Source organism: Trachypithecus francoisi, unplaced genomic scaffold, assembly GCF_009764315.1.
Source record: "Trachypithecus francoisi isolate TF-2019V2 unplaced genomic scaffold, Tfra_2.0 Lachesis_group12, whole genome shotgun sequence".
In the NCBI taxonomy this organism is placed as follows: Eukaryota; Metazoa; Chordata; class Mammalia; order Primates; family Cercopithecidae; genus Trachypithecus; species Trachypithecus francoisi.
This window is the reverse complement of record NW_022681457.1, coordinates 98,785,569-98,800,664: the sequence shown is the minus strand read 5'-3', so window position 1 is coordinate 98,800,664 and position 15,096 is coordinate 98,785,569. Positions and strand designations below refer to the sequence as shown.

The window sequence follows — 15,096 nt, the reverse complement described above, 5'->3', positions numbered from 1 at the left end:
GCCTCAGCCTCCCCAGTAGCTGGAGCTACAGGCACCCGCCGCCACGCCCGGCTAATTTTTTGTATTTTTAGTAGAGACGGGTTTCGCCATGTTAGCCAGGATGGTCTCAATCTCTTGACCTCATGATCTGCCGGCCTAGTCCTTCCAAAGTGCTGGGATTACAGGCGTGAGCCACCTCACCCAGCCTGAACTCATCTCTTAAAAAAAAAAAAAATCAAAATACTTAAGAAGCCGTTTGAAATTATTTTCTCTGTGTTACACCACCAATCTGACATTAGAGATAGTTCATTTGTTTCCATTTGTTTTTAATTTTTATGGAGTGCTTCATTTTATTGAACTGTCTTATAAATGTGAAATGTTTATAAGGTTCCAAAATTGTACTATATAAAAGGTATATTCATAGAAATCTCATTCCCATCCCTATGCCCTCCATCCCATATAAGCAACTATTTTTGTAGAAGTTTGGGATTTATTCTTCCATTGTCTACCTTTTAAATATAAGTACTTAACGTTTATTTATCTCTCCATTACTCACATGTAATAGCATACTATAAACACTGTATGCACTTTGCTTATTTCACTTAATAGAGATCACTTGATATTAGTATATGTGTATTAGTATATATAAGAAATCTTCCACATCTTTTTTTTTTTTTGAGACAGAGTCTTGCTCTTTTTTTTGAGACAGTCTTGCTCTGTCACCCAAGCTGGAGTGCAGTGGTGTGACCTTGGCTCACTTCAACCTCCACCTCCCAGGATCAAGAGATTCTCCTGCTTCAGCCTCCCAAGTAGCTGGGATCATAGGCGAGTGCCACCACGCCTGCCTAATTTTTGTATTTTGAGTAGAGACAGGGTTTCACCATGTTGGCCAGGCTGGTCTCGAACTCCTGACCTCAAGTGATCTGCCTACTCGACCTCTCGAAGTGCTAGGATTACAGATGCGAGCCACGCCAGGCCTCTTCCACATACTTTTTCATGGCTGCATAGTACTTCATCCTGTGTATGTACTATAATTTATTCAACCAGTTCTTTATCATTAGACATGTGAGCAGTTTCCAATCTTTTGCTATTCATTCATTAATGACACAATGAATAGCCCTGTACATACAGGTTTGTTGGTTTTTTGTGTGTGTGTTTGCCAATATATTACTAGGTTAGATTCCTCGAAATCTAGTATTTGATCTAGGGCTACTGGATCAAATAATATGGCTATATATTGCCAAATTTCCTTGTTAACAGTATCACTTTGCCTTCCCACCAGCCATGTATGAGAATGCTAGCCTTAGGTGTATTTTGATACCGTATCAGATTGAGGAGGCTGCAGAGATCAATCACAGACAAGGTTCCTCCCCTCAGGAGGCCTACAGGCAAAAAAAAAAAAAAAAAATGACATAACATAATAAGCACGGGAAGCATTTACCCTGAAGCTAATGAATCTTAAGCTTCAGAGTCCTTTACTTATAGGGACCCTTTCCAATGTTCCAGGTATGTGTTCCCAGGGCCATTTTATAACCTTTCTCCTCAGGAGGACACGCCAAATTATTTAAGCTTCAGGCCCCACAAGATCTAAACCCACCTCACAGACTTAACTGTGAGCCTAAATTGGGGGTGAGAGTGGATTTCAAATCTCATCTGCAGCCAACTTGAGAGCAAGGGTTCCTATGATACTTAATGATTGAGACAAAATGAAAACGCTACTTTGATTGAGAGAGGGAGGTCCCTCCCCTGATTCGGATCAATAACCCACACAGGTAGTTAGCTGTCTTCGCAGAGCCTTCTATATTTTCCCTCTACTTTTGAGGGCAGGAAATAAGTCTTGGCTGACACCAGTGTTTCCAGCAAACAGCTGAAGACTTGACACTTGGATGGCACTCAGGACAAAAATCTTAACAGATTACAGAACCGTTGTGGGTTTTTTAGTTTTTTTTTTTTTTTTTTTTAAGGGGAGAGGGTGTTACACTAGGAGTGGGTATTCAAGGTAGACACATCCCAAAACAGACACTTCAGTGAAAAGAGGCAGGTGTTTCCTCACCTGTAAAAACAGGATAATAAAACCTCCCCTTGTGGGGTCTGGTTAGGATTAAGCAAGATCATGTGTATAAAAACAGGATAATAAAACCTCCCCTTGTGGGGTCTGGTTAGGATTAAGCAAGATCATTTATATAAAGACCTAACCCAGTGCCAGACTCTAGGGAGAAGGGGAATAAATGGAGGGCAGAAAATAAAATGGGTTGATCTTTGAGCACAGCGACAGGGATTCTTTGTACATCGTGCCTTATAGAGCGAGCGCTGGGAGGAGGAATCATCACCCTGCTGAGAAGTAATAGGTGCAGAAAAAATTGGGGAAGAAGGAATGGACGTTTCTGGCGGATGCTTACTGATCTAACTGGATGACTGAGAGATGCGGGACTGAGTGACCCCGGGCTGGCTGTGGGGCCGACAGCTTGAGGGATCTGACTGACAGCGTGTGGCAGCCGAGCGACTGCGGCTGCCGCAGCCGCTGGGCCCCCATTGACTGTCCCGCCCCGAGAGCAGCCGGAGCGCGGTGGATCCTGGCTCGTACCGAGGCTTCTCCCGCGCGCCGACTGCAGGCCAACCCTCCACAAGGAGCCTCCGGGGGGCGCCACGGGCACCGCAGCCAGGTGCAGGCGCCGCCGTCCCCTCACTCCCCACGCCGAGGAGGTGGCCCTGGCTCCCTGCGGCCGCGGCTGGGGAACAATGAGGCGCCGGCTTCTTTAAGGGAGATACCACCGCGCCGGCGGGGCAGGGGACGGCGTCCTCCCAGATGATCGCACCCAGCCCCGCGCCGCCGCCGCCGCCGTCTCGGTAACTGCACCGCCCGCAAACATGGCTCAGTGACTCGGACAAAAGCTGCTGTCTCCCTCCCGGCGGGGCGGACGCCAGGCCTCCTTGGTCGGGCCGCACCTCCCGGCGGGCCCGCCAAAGAGCACCGCGCCCCGTAAGCACCCGAGACCCGCGCGGAAGATGCACCGGGCGTTCCACCCCAGCGAGCCCCGCACCCCAGCCCGCAGCTCGGTAGGTCGGAAGGGGGGCGGGTAGGGGGAGGGGAGGCCGCGGCCGGGAGCGCGCAGCCCCAGGCCCAGACCTGCCGCTGCAGACCGTCCCTGGGGCCGGGGGCCCTGAGCGCCCGCTGCAGCTGGAGGGTGGCCGAGCCCCGGCATGGCGTGGCCTCGCGGTTCCAGGGCCCGGCCACCCCTGCGGGGAGCAGCACCAGTGGTGCGCTCCGGAGCGCGCACACCTCCGACAACTCCAGGCTCTGCAAATCCTCGGGAGAAGGAGGAGGCGAGCGGACCGCCGGCCGCGCGCTTCGTCGGTGGCGCGGAACGTCCCGGCTCGCGCTACGGAAAGCCGGAGGGGGGCGGGGCCGTCGGCGTAAGGGGGTGTGTCCGCGCGCACCACGGGGGCGCGCGCCGGCTGCTGACTGGAGGCGGCGGCAGCGGAGGCGCGAGCTGCCCGATAATGGCGGCCTGCAGAGCCCATGAGAGGGAGAAGCGGCGGCGTCTACCCTGAGGTAAATCTGGCCCTTCGGCGTGGCCGAGAGGCCCTGCTGCAGAGCCGACGGCCCTGCATGTGTCTCCCTCCCTGGGACGCCTGTCACAGACCTGTCAGCGGAGTCATCCCGGGGAAGGCCCCGCGCTCCTCAGGCCACCGGCCCCAGCCGCGGCCTCCTCTCGCACTGGGGCCACCTTCCCTCGGCCCTCAGCCCCCTGCCCGAGGAGTTGAAGCAACTGCAGGGCTGGCTCCTCTGAGCAAAGGGGCTCGGGAGGCTCACCTCCGGGCTTCATCTGAGCACGGCCGAGGAGGGGGAGGGCCTGACACTTGGCCAATGAGCGCGGCCTGAGTGGCCGCGTCGGGCAACACCTCTGGCCGGGACTAGCCCTTCCCGGGTGCCAGCAGGTGTCTGGCCTGGCCGGCCCGCGTCCCAGCGCCTCGTTAGAGCAGTGGGAGCGAGGGCCCGCCACTTTCGGTCGAAAGTCACTTAGGTTCGCACCGAATGCATCATTTGATCCAGGATCCCACGGGTTTCATAAACACCCCTCTCCTCGCTATTCAGGGGGGTGCTCTTCCCCATGGGGACCGTACCAGGCTGGAGAGGACATGGGACTGCTTCAGAGACACGAGCCACCTTGAGTGGATGTGATTGGCGATCCCCGTAGAGCAGGAAAGCTCGTCTGCTGTGCAGCCGGGGCAGAGGATTCTGTGGCAGGAAATTAGACACTAGGAAATTCAGTAGCGATTTGAAGGGTGGGTGTCCAGTTAGAGGAAGTGGGACTGAAAGCAATCTCAGAAGTCATTTCTTTTTATTAAATCTATCCTACGGACTTCAAGTAGTGGATCCCAACTTCTCAGGCTCTAGGGTCAGTAGTAGCCTTTTGCTTCCCCAGCTGTACAGAATAAATATTGTACAATCTCAGGTTACTTTTCTTGCCCGTGGTCACAATCAACAAATGCGAATTCGTTCGTGGAGTTCGTTAGAATCTAGACATTGTTTGGGGAGTGAGGAAGCACACTTTAGACTTTCTGCATTCAACACAGCGTTTCTGTGCAGGGCCTTTGCTCTCTCGCCTTTAAACCGTTCATTAAGTTGAATTCCCAAGAACTCTGTCAGAGAGCCCCTTGATATGCAGGATCTTTGTTGGCAAAAATGACCTAGAACTAAATAGATATTGTTTACTCCAGCTCTCTTATGATTAGTAAAAAGGAAACATAAAAATTTTAAAATAGCTATTGTTAAATGACTACAAAAAGGTAGCTGTATTGTAAGTAGCTTATTTTATTTTTAAATAAACGTTAATGGCCGGGTGTGGTGGCTCATGCCTGTAATCTCAGCACTTTGGGAGGCCGAGGCGGGCAGATCACGAGGTCAGGAGATCGAGACCATCCTGGCTAACACCGTGAAACCCCGTCTTTACTAAAAAATACAAAAAAATTAGCCGAGCGTGGTGGCGGGTGCCTGTGGTCCCAGCTACTCGGGAGGCTGAGGCAGGAGAATGGCGTGAACCCAGGAGGCGGGGCTTGGAGTGAGCCGAAATTGCACCGCTGCACTCCAACCTGGGTGACAGAGCGAGACTCCGTCTCAAAAAAAAAAAAAAAAAAAAGAGGGGGAGGGGGGGGGATAGCGTTAGGAGATATACCTAATGTAAATGACGAGTTAATGGGTGCAGCACACCAACATGGCACATGTATACATATGTAACAAACCCGCACGTTGTGCACATGCACCCTAGAACTTAAAGTATAATAAATTTAAAAAAAAAAAAAACGTTTCTTTTCCACAAACTTTATTTTCATTTGTTTTGTAAGAAATAAAGAGATGACATGAGACAAAATTAAAATATAAATAGAGTTTGGCCACTTTTACGAATGAAAACAAACATTTTCAGTTCTATAAATGATTTGGTTCACTTTCAGGCCTTAAGCATAAGCCAGGTGTTTGTATTTCTAACTGTGAGGGGGTTCTGTTTTTGCTGTTTATGACCATTATGTGTGTGGTAGCCTGAAGGAGAAGCTGCGATTTTGCTTGCTTGCCTGTTTTTTCCTGATCAGTAAATAAGAATGCTGAATTTTGGGGGTGTATTTTTAACAGTGACGTTTTCAAGCAGTTCATATAAGAGACAGTATACTGTAGTGCTTCATATCTTGGTCATCTGAGGCAGATGGCCGGGTTTCAAATCCCAGGTCCACCAGTTACTAGCTATTGACCTTAGGCATTTCATTTAACCTCTCCATTATATAGTTTCATCTATAAAAAGACCATAATAGTATCCATCTCATAAGATTATTATGAGGATTAACTGAATTTAATATTCTAAAGAACTTAAAACAGTTCCTGATATATGGTAAATACTACCTGTTAGCTTTATTGTTACTATTCCTAAAATTAGATTTCCCCTAGATATAGCAAATATCCTTCAAGCACTGCAGACAGACAGATGAGGCCGGGCGCGGTGGCTCAAGCCTGTAATCCCAGCACTTTGGGAGGCCGAGACGGGCGGATCACAAGGTCAGGAGATTGAGACCATCCTGGCTAACACGGTGAAACCCCGTCTCTACTAAAAAATACAAAAAACTAGCTGGGCGAGGTGGCGGGCGCTTGTAGTCCCAGCTACTTGGGAGGCTGAGGCAGGAGAATGGCGTAAACCCGGGAGGCGGAGCTTGCAGTGAGCTGAGATCTGGCCACTGCACTCCAGCCTGGGCGACAGAGCGAGACCCCGTCTCAAAAAAAAAAGAAAAAAAAAAAGGCAGATGACAAGTAAATCATACATAAGAAGAAATACAAGCCAGTAGGTACACATAATTTCAACAGAGCACTTTGTTGATTTTTCCAGAAACCTCGACCTTGAAGATGGTGAGTAGCCAGCCAAAGTACGATCTAATACGGGAGGTAGGCCGAGGTAGTTACGGTGTTGTGTATGAAGCAGTCATCAGAAAGACCTCTGCACGGGTGGCAGTGAAGAAAATTCGATGTCACGCACCTGAAAATGTTGAACTAGCCCTTCGTGAGTTCTGGGCACTAAGCAGTATCAAGAGCCAACATCCAAATGTGATTCACTTGGAGGAATGCATCCTACAAAAGGATGGAATGGTGCAAAAGATGTCCCACGGCTCTAATTCTTCCCTTTATTTACAGGTATGTGTTGTTGATTGGGAAATAGAAATGATTTGAACATGGCATTGGTCAGCAAGAAGAGGAATGAAAGGGTCAGAAGAACGTTTCCCTTTAAATGCAGGTGTTTTGTAGTTAGAAATAGATAAGTGTCTGCCAAGAATTGAGTAGATGTTTGCTTAAAACAAGGTTTTATTTAAACCTGTGATGCACATACCTAAAAATAACATAAGCCACCTGTTATGCAATGGTACTTGCCAGTCTGCATAGGAATGGGGCAAGATAGGAGCTAGAGAAGTGCTTGAGACTACAGTCTAATAACTTCATTTCTTTGAAATCAGTAATTTTGGACTTGAGGACAGAAGAAAAGGAAAAATTCCACAAGCAGTAGCAACACACCTAAGTAATTGAGCATCTCTTTTATAAATCACTGGTTTGAATGTAAGCCTCTGCTGTTTTAGAGGGATATTTGGTTTCTTCACCATGCAATTCCAGTTAATTTTCATGCAGTACATGGTTTAACACCTGAATGTTATTAACAGTGCTCACAGCTAACATTTGAATTTGCCCTCAGTTCCATGCTCTGTGCTGAGTGCTTTAAAAGCAATTGCTCAAAACAATCCAATGAGGACCGGGCATGGTGGCACACGCCTGTAATCCCAGCACTTTGGGAGGCCGAGGTGGGCGGATCACGAGGTCAGGAGATGGAGACCATCCTGGCTAACACGGTGAAACCCTGTCTCTACTAACAATACAAAAAATTAGGTCGTGGTGGCAGGCTCCTGTTGTCCCAGCTTCTTGGGAGGCTGAGGCAGGAGAATGGTGTGAACCTGGGAGGCGGAGCTTGCAGTGAACCAAGATTGCACCACTGCACTCCAGCCTGGGCGACAGAGTGAGACTCCGCCTCAAAAAAAAAAAAAAATCCTATGAGGAAAGGACTATTATTATCTGCATTACAAATGAAGAAACTGAGGCTTAGTATAGCTAATGAATTTATCCAAAGTCACATACATAGTAAGTGGTAGAATTGGGAGCAGGAGCTAAGACTGACAGCTAAAGCTTATGCTTTCTTAACTCCCAAATTACTCTTCTGTAAACCTGAGGAAATGGAAAAGCTTTTCTGTTTTTCTTTTGTTGGCTTCTGCCAGAAATTGAAATCTCTAGTAGCTCTATACTCAAAGAACAGAATATATATTAAGACATAGCTTCTTAAAGACTAGGGCAGAATTTCTTAAAGCTAGTCATTCTTGGCCGGGTGCGGTGACTCACACCTGTAATCCCAGCACTTTGGGAGGCCGAGGCGGTTGGATCATGAGGTCAGCAGATCGAGACCATCCTGGCTAACACAGTGAAACCCCGTCTCTACTAAAAAAAAATTACAAAAAATTAGCCGGGCGTGGTGGTGGGTGCCTGTAGTCCCAGCTATTTGGGAGGCTGAGGCAGGAGAATGGCGTGAACCCAGGAGGCAGAGCTTGCAGTGAGCCGAGATCATGCCACTGCACTCCAGCCTGGGCAACAGAGTGAGACTCTGTCTCAAAAAAAAAAAAAAAAGCTAGTCATTCTTGGAAAAGAAAACAACTTTTTGTGAGTGTGTCTAAATTCAGAATTTACCATCAGACTTTTACCACTTAAAAGTCTGTCTCTACTGAAAAACGACAAAAATTAGCCTGGCATGATAACATGCAACTGTAGTCCTAACTACTCAGAAGGCTGAGGCAGGAGAATCTCTTGAATCCAGGAGGCAGAGGTTGCAGTGGACCAAGATCGCACCACTGCACTCCAGCCTGGGGAACAGAGCAAGACTCCATCTCAAAAAAAAAAAAAAAAAGAAAAAGTCTGTTTTTGGCCAGGTGTGGTGGCTTACGCCTCCAATTCCAACGTTTTAGGAGGGTGAAGCGGGAGGATAGCTTCAACCCAGGAGTTCAAGACCAGCCTGGATAACATAGCAAAACCCTATCTGTACAAAAAAAAAAGTACAAAAATTAACCAGGCATGGTGGCATGCACCTTATAGTCCCAGCTACTTGGGAGGCTGAGGTGGGAGGATCACTTGAACCCAGGAGGCAGAGGTTGCAGTGAGCTGACATCATGCCACTGCACTGCAGCCTGGGTGACAGAGCGAGATTCTGTCTCAAAACAAACAAAACAAAACCTCTGTTTTTAAAACAAAAGTTTTGGACTAGGAACAACAAAACAAATACATGAATGCATGTATTAAGAAACTTGCAAGTTTCCTTGTATGATGAGCAATATTAGTCTTGAGAATTTATATTGCAGTTTAGCACTCTGTGCCCTGAAGTTTTCTTTTTTTTTTTTAGTTTTTTTGAGACAGAGTCTTGCTCTGTCGCTCAAGCTGGATTGCAGTGGTACGATCTCGGCTCATTGCAACCTCTGCCTCCCAGGTTCAAGTGATTCTCCTGCCTCAACCTCCTGACTAGTTGGGACTCCAGGCGCCTGTCACTATGTCTGGCTAAGTTTTGTATGTTTAGTATAGACGGGGTTTCACCATGTTGGCTAGGCTGGTCTTGAACTCCAGACCTCAAGTGATCCATCCGCTTCAGCCTCCCAAAGTGGTGGGATTACAGGCGTGAGCCACCTCGCCCAGCCAGTGCCCTGCAGTTTTCCGTTTTATGACAGTAAAAATAACTATTTAGCCTCTGTTCATTTTATTGCTTTTCTAAAAGTGCTTATTATGTAAGTTGAATTTATAGAAAATATTGGAAACATTCTTACTATATTCTCTGAAAAGTGGATAGAGGCCAGGCATAGTGGCTCACACTTATAATCCTAGCACTTTGGGAGGCTGAGGCGGGCAGATTGCCTGAGCTCAGGAGTCTGAGACCAGCCTCGGCAACACGGTGAAACTAAAATGCAAAAAATTAGCCGGGCGTGGCAGCGTGTGCCTGTAGTCCCAGCTATTCAGGAGACTGAGGCAGGAGAATTGCTTGAACCCGCGAGGCGGAGATTGTAGTGAGCCAAGATCATGCCACTGCACTCCAGCCTGGGTGACAGAACGAGACTCCATCTCCAAAACAAAAACAAAAAAAAAGTGGATAGAAAGCTAAACATGGTGGTTCACACCTGTAATCCCAGCACTTTGGGAGGCTAAGGCAGGCAGATCACTTGAGGCCAGGAGTTCAAGACCAGCCTGGGCAACGTGGCAAAACCCCATTTCTACGAAAATTACAAAAAGTTAATTTTAATTTTTCTCCATGTTTTTCCAGATGTCTTCTTCCTTCATCTCAGTTAGAATCATTAAATCAGTTCCTGATAGCCAAAAGCCTCACCTAGAAGAAAATGTAAAACAATTCACAGAGGTTACAATCTCATGCGAACCTAGTGGCCAGTCTGTGTACTTGTGATAAATATCATGAATGACAAGTACAGGATGCATACAACAGGGAAACCTACATAATCCTGTGGCTCAAAAGTTATGAATCGTTGGGTGGGCGCAGTGGCTTACGCCTGTAATCTCAGCACTTTGGGAGGCTGAGGTGGGTGAATCACTTGAGCCCAGAAGTTCAAGATTAGCCTGGGCAACATGGTGAAACCCTATCTCTACAAAAAGTTTAAAAATTAGCTGGGTGTGGTGGTGCGTGCCTGTAGTGTCAGCTACTTGGGAGGCTCAGGCAGGAGGATCACTTGAGCCAGGGAGACTGAGGCTGCAGTGAGCCATGATTGTGACACTGCACTCCAACCTGCGTAATAGAACAAGACCTTGTCTTGCACACACACATACAATATATATATATAATTGTCTAAAACTTGTAGTGTGAAGAGGAGTTAGCTAGATAAGTGAGAAAAATTTCCTAGGCAGAAAAAAACCGTACATACAAAGGTCTTCAAGCATGAAGTATTTAAAAATTGAAAGAAGAGGCTGGGCACAGTGGCTCATACCTGTAATCCCAGCACTTTGGGAGGCCTAGGGGCGGATCACAAGGTCAAGAGATCGAGACCATCCTGGCCACAATGGTGAAACCCCATCTCTACAAAAAATTCAAAAATTAGTTGGGCATAGTGGTGCATGCCTGTAGTCGCAGCTACTTGGGAGACTGAGGCAGAAGAGTCTCTTGAACCTGGGAAGCAGAGGTTGCGGTGAGCTGAGATCATGCCACTGCACTCCAGCCTGGCAACAGAGCGAGACTCTGTCTAAAAAAAAAAAAAAAAAAAAAAAATTGAAAGAAGATAGAGTTGTTTTAGATGAGGTTAGAGGGGACAGCAGGAGTCAGAGCGCACAAGGTCTCATAACCCATGTTAAAGAGCTTAGACTATATCCTAAGAGAACAGGGAAGCCATTGAAGGGCCTTAGTCAAGAGAAACCAATGGCTAACATCCTCTACATGTTAAAATAAGCAGATTGGGTGCTGCATTTCCATAGCTCTCAACCAGAGGCCCTGTGGCCTGTTTTCATATGGTTTTCCATGCTAAAAATAGTTTTTAGATTTTTTTTAAGACTTGTGGGGGAAAAAAAGGAAAGGAAAAAGTATGTGGTACAGAGACCTTATGTGGCTGTCAGGCCTGAAATATTTACTATCTGGCCTTACTCTAAACCATTCTTTGAACGCTGGGACTCGGTATTGCTCAAAGCTATTGAGGAAGTTTGCTTTTGAGAGTAAAGACAGAAGAAGAAAAGCATGTTTAGTGTCAGTGCACCTGGTAAATAATTATGTGATCTGTACCTTTCTATTCTTTCATTTTCTGTCTCCCTGGCAAACACATGCAACAAGGAAAACTCATGCAAAAGAGATAACTGCAGATCATTGCAATTACTATTGTCTGCTGTGTGGAGAGATGGCGTGAAGGGATGTTCTTTGCTTGTGCTTGGCCAAATGGTAGAGGAAGTACCAGTAGATTTAAATGTGAAATTAACAATTCATTCACTCTTCAGCAACTCTTTGGTCTTTTCTGTTCAACTCATGGGTCTGAAAAGGACACCATACAACAAATGCTTTTAAAAGACAATATACGGGGCCTCGCACCTATAATCCCAGCACTTTGGGAGGCCGAAGTGGGTGGATCATGAGGTCAAGAGATTGAGACCATCCTGGCCAACATGGTGAAACCCTGTCTCTACTAAAAATACAAACGTTAGCTGGGCATGGTGGCACACACCTGTAGTCCCAGCTACTTGGGAGGCCGAGGCAGGAAAATCTCTTGAACCCAGGAGGCAGAGGTTGCAGTGAGTTGAGATAGTGCCGTTGCACTCCAGCTTGGTGACAGAGCAAGACTGTCTCAAAAAAAAAAAAAAAAAGACTATATACTGTGTTTTAGAGTGATAGTTCATGTCCAGTGAAGTAATTCTATTGAATTTCAAGTAAAGGAGAGTTGTAACTAGATAATAATAACAAATAAAACTGTGATTTAGTCTAGGTTTTCAGCTTGTATGAAAGAAAAAATATACAAATTCAGAGTTGATTTTTTATATCAAAATGCATATTTGAAAACAAAATATTTAAAAATTTTAAAAATGCATATTTGATTTTCATAAATTGGTTTTTAAAAGTCATCCAGTGAAAGAGCCAACATATTTGCATTCTGCCTATAGAAGTTTATGAAGTAACGATGTCAGTCTTTATTAGTGACTACAGGAACAGCTATTTCTGCAACAACTAGTTGTTCCTTGATCATTTTTCTCTCGATTTCACAGGTTATGTTGACAGTGTATGTGCAATGAGTAAGAAGTGTATTTCAGGCGATTTCATTGAATAGAGTTTGCTAATTGAGGTTTATACCCCAACTGGCAATTTCCTAGGTCTATCTGCTGAAACTTTGGTCTTTTCATGAAGCTATGAGCTAGGTGGGTAGAATTCAGCTCCACTGACACATGGAGAAAATGTGTGGCCACTTGGACTCTTTTCAAAATAAAACTATTTTAAAATTTTTACCCCTTGGTTTAGAGCTTTGGTGTATATTTATCAGGGACAAAATGACAGTTTGAAGCATTTTTTAAGGTTTAAAATAAAATGCATATATGAAAGCACTGATTAAATATTAATAGAGTTTCCACTTAAAGGTGGAGACTGACTTAACCTTTAAATTATTCTTTTCCTATAACTGAATTGTATAACCTATGCAAATGATTGTAATCTTTTTTTTTCCTTCTTGTAGCTTGTAGAAACTTCATTAAAAGGAGAAATTGCCTTTGATCCCAGAAGCGCCTATTATTTGTGGTTTGTGATGGATTTTTGTGACGGAGGAGATATGAATGAGTATCTATTGTCCAGGAAACCCAATCGTAAAACTAATACCAGCTTCATGCTTCAGCTGAGCAGTGCCCTGGCTTTCTTGCATAAAAACCAGATCATCCACCGAGATCTTAAGCCTGATAACATCCTGATTTCTCAAACCAGGTTGGATACCAGTGACTTGGAACCTACACTCAAAGTGGCTGATTTTGGTCTAAGTAAAGTTTGTTCAGCCTCTGGGCAGAACCCAGAAGAACCTGTCAGTGTAAACAAGTGTTTCCTTTCCACAGCATGTGGAACAGATTTTTACATGGCTCCTGAAGTTTGGGAAGGACATTACACAGCGAAAGCTGACATCTTTGCTCTGGGGATTATCATCTGGGCAATGCTGGAAAGGATCACATTCATAGACACAGAGACAAAGAAGGAACTCTTGGGGAGTTACGTAAAACAAGGAACTGAGATTGTGCCTGTTGGGGAGGCACTTCTGGAAAATCCCAAAATGGAACTTCTCATTCCTGTGAAGAAAAAGTCTATGAATGGGCGAATGAAACAACTGATTAAGGAAATGCTGGCTGCAAACCCTCAGGATCGCCCAGATGCTTTTGAACTAGAACTCAGATTAGTACAAATTGCATTTAAAGATAGCAGCTGGGAAACGTGACACATATTATTTGCAAATACCATGGATGATATGCTGCTTCTGTTTAACAGTGATGCAACATTATGTGGCTGAAAAAGAATATAAAAAGCTAGACTCCACCCTCTAAGGGTTTAGATTTTTTGTGGGATTTTTTTTTCCTCATTTTTCTTAAATCCAAGTTGGCCGTTTTATTATATTAGTATGTTTCAAATGTGTATTACCAATGTGGGTGTAAATTTTTAAACAATGATTATTGATAGAAGTTTGGCAGGAAAATTCTCTAAAAGCTAAGAAGAGAAGAGCGTCCAGTTTTCTGGAAATATGTCTCTAAGTATTTTAGACATTCCTTGTCAGTATTAGGAATTTCCATGGGAAAAGAGGTTTGCATGCTGGTAATGCAACCTTTGAAACTTTGTAAAGGAAACATATATGTATATATTTATGTATATGTAAGTATGTGAATGTACGCATTTTGCATTCCATATGAAAAAAATGCCACATCTGTTTAAATTATTTGATGTAGGTTTGGGTTTTTGAGATTTGCTGGTGAAATCAGTGATGAAAAATAAACAAACCTTCCCTTATCTTCCTACTCTGCCCCTTCCCCTAATGAAATCATATTAGGGTTTTTTTATTTTTGTAATATACAGCTTTTTTTTTAAAGGGATCATTTTGGAGGGTCTAAAATTATCTGGTAAAACATAAATGAAATTAAGTGATCCAAAGCTGCTGAAGGATGTTTGAACTCTCCAGTGCCCTGAGCTGCAAGAGTTGAATTAGTCACGCAGTCATATGGTAGCAGGTTGGTGATTCAGTCCTACCTTCTTTAGGTAACCGAGCATTTATTTAACCAACTAAACCACTGCATTGGGACGTCTGCACTTGAGCTTCTACAATCTGATATAAATCTGAATACAGGATTCTGTTTCTGAAAACTTTGCTATGTATGAACTGTAATACTTGATATATTTTTGGTTTGAAGACTTTGTCTAAGCCTCATTATACTGAAGTTGAAGAAACCAAATGAGCTCTACCCTCACTTTGCCTGCCCTGATATGGTCACTTGTTGAGTCACTGGAGTTCCTTTCATTTTGGCACTGATGCTGTTTTCTCTTGTCTGATTTGAGACAGTAATGATAGTAATATGGTTGTTGAAAATATTGATCACCTTTATCTAATATAGGAGAAGATACGTATACAGTATGGCAAATGGATAAAATATTGTGGCAACCACTACTTTTAAAGTAGAAAAACTATCCATTTTATACAATCACTGATATAGTCTATGTCAAAAAACCAACAGACCATTATTTCTCTTGAAGTTAGTTTGATTTTAACTTTGTATGATTGTCTACGATTTGTTTTCCTGTAAATGCAGATAGTTAAAATCTAAAGGATAGAATGCTTCCCTAAAACAGAACATTAGCCTTTAAGGTTAAATAGACTTTACATTGTATCTAAGTTAATCTTTATAAAGCACTAGAATTTTTGGTCAAAAGTCGAACAAAATAGTATTAGAATATTGAAATTATTTATTTTTTTTTTTATGAGACGGAGTCTCACTCTGTCGCCCAGGCTGCAGTGCAGTGGCACGATCTCGGCTCACTGCGAGCTCCGCCTCCCAGGTTCACACCATTCTCC

The 15,096-nt window shown here is 44.6% G+C and overlaps 2 protein-coding genes across 6 annotated transcripts in view; one reads left to right on the top strand and one right to left on the bottom strand.

Annotated features, from left to right (window-relative positions):
* The window catches only part of LOC117093073 (collagen alpha-1(I) chain-like), a 22,943-nt gene extending 19,123 nt beyond the window's left edge, over positions 1-3,820 (bottom strand). Inside the window, exons 1-2 of one of the 3 annotated variants that reach the window (XR_004441021.1) lie at positions 2,379-3,820; positions 1,301-1,361 (exon numbers count right to left, since the gene is read on the bottom strand). Coding sequence is in view for 2 of the 3 variants with exons in the window: in XM_033227692.1 (XP_033083583.1) it covers positions 2,383-3,501 (1,119 nt within the window). In the remaining variant the exon portion in view is untranslated. Of the gene's footprint in view, positions 1-829; positions 1,362-2,378 lie in introns of those variants that run through there. The other 2 variants (XM_033227692.1, XM_033227693.1) reach the window with 2 other exon arrangements.
* Positions 2,829-15,096, top strand: PDIK1L (PDLIM1 interacting kinase 1 like). 3 transcript variants are annotated; one of them, XM_033227695.1, is made up of 3 exons: positions 2,829-3,036; positions 6,351-6,652; positions 12,736-15,096. In XM_033227695.1, the coding sequence occupies exons 2-3, from the start codon at positions 6,368-6,370 to the stop codon at positions 13,474-13,476; spliced, it is 1,026 nt and encodes a 341-aa protein (XP_033083586.1). In that variant the 5' UTR covers positions 2,829-3,036; positions 6,351-6,367; the 3' UTR covers positions 13,477-15,096. The 3 variants fall into 3 exon arrangements, with proteins under 3 accessions (XP_033083586.1, XP_033083585.1, XP_033083587.1); XM_033227694.1 differs by lacking the exon at positions 2,829-3,036 and adding an exon at positions 3,163-3,532; XM_033227696.1 differs by lacking the exons at positions 2,829-3,036; positions 6,351-6,652 and adding an exon at positions 3,408-3,532.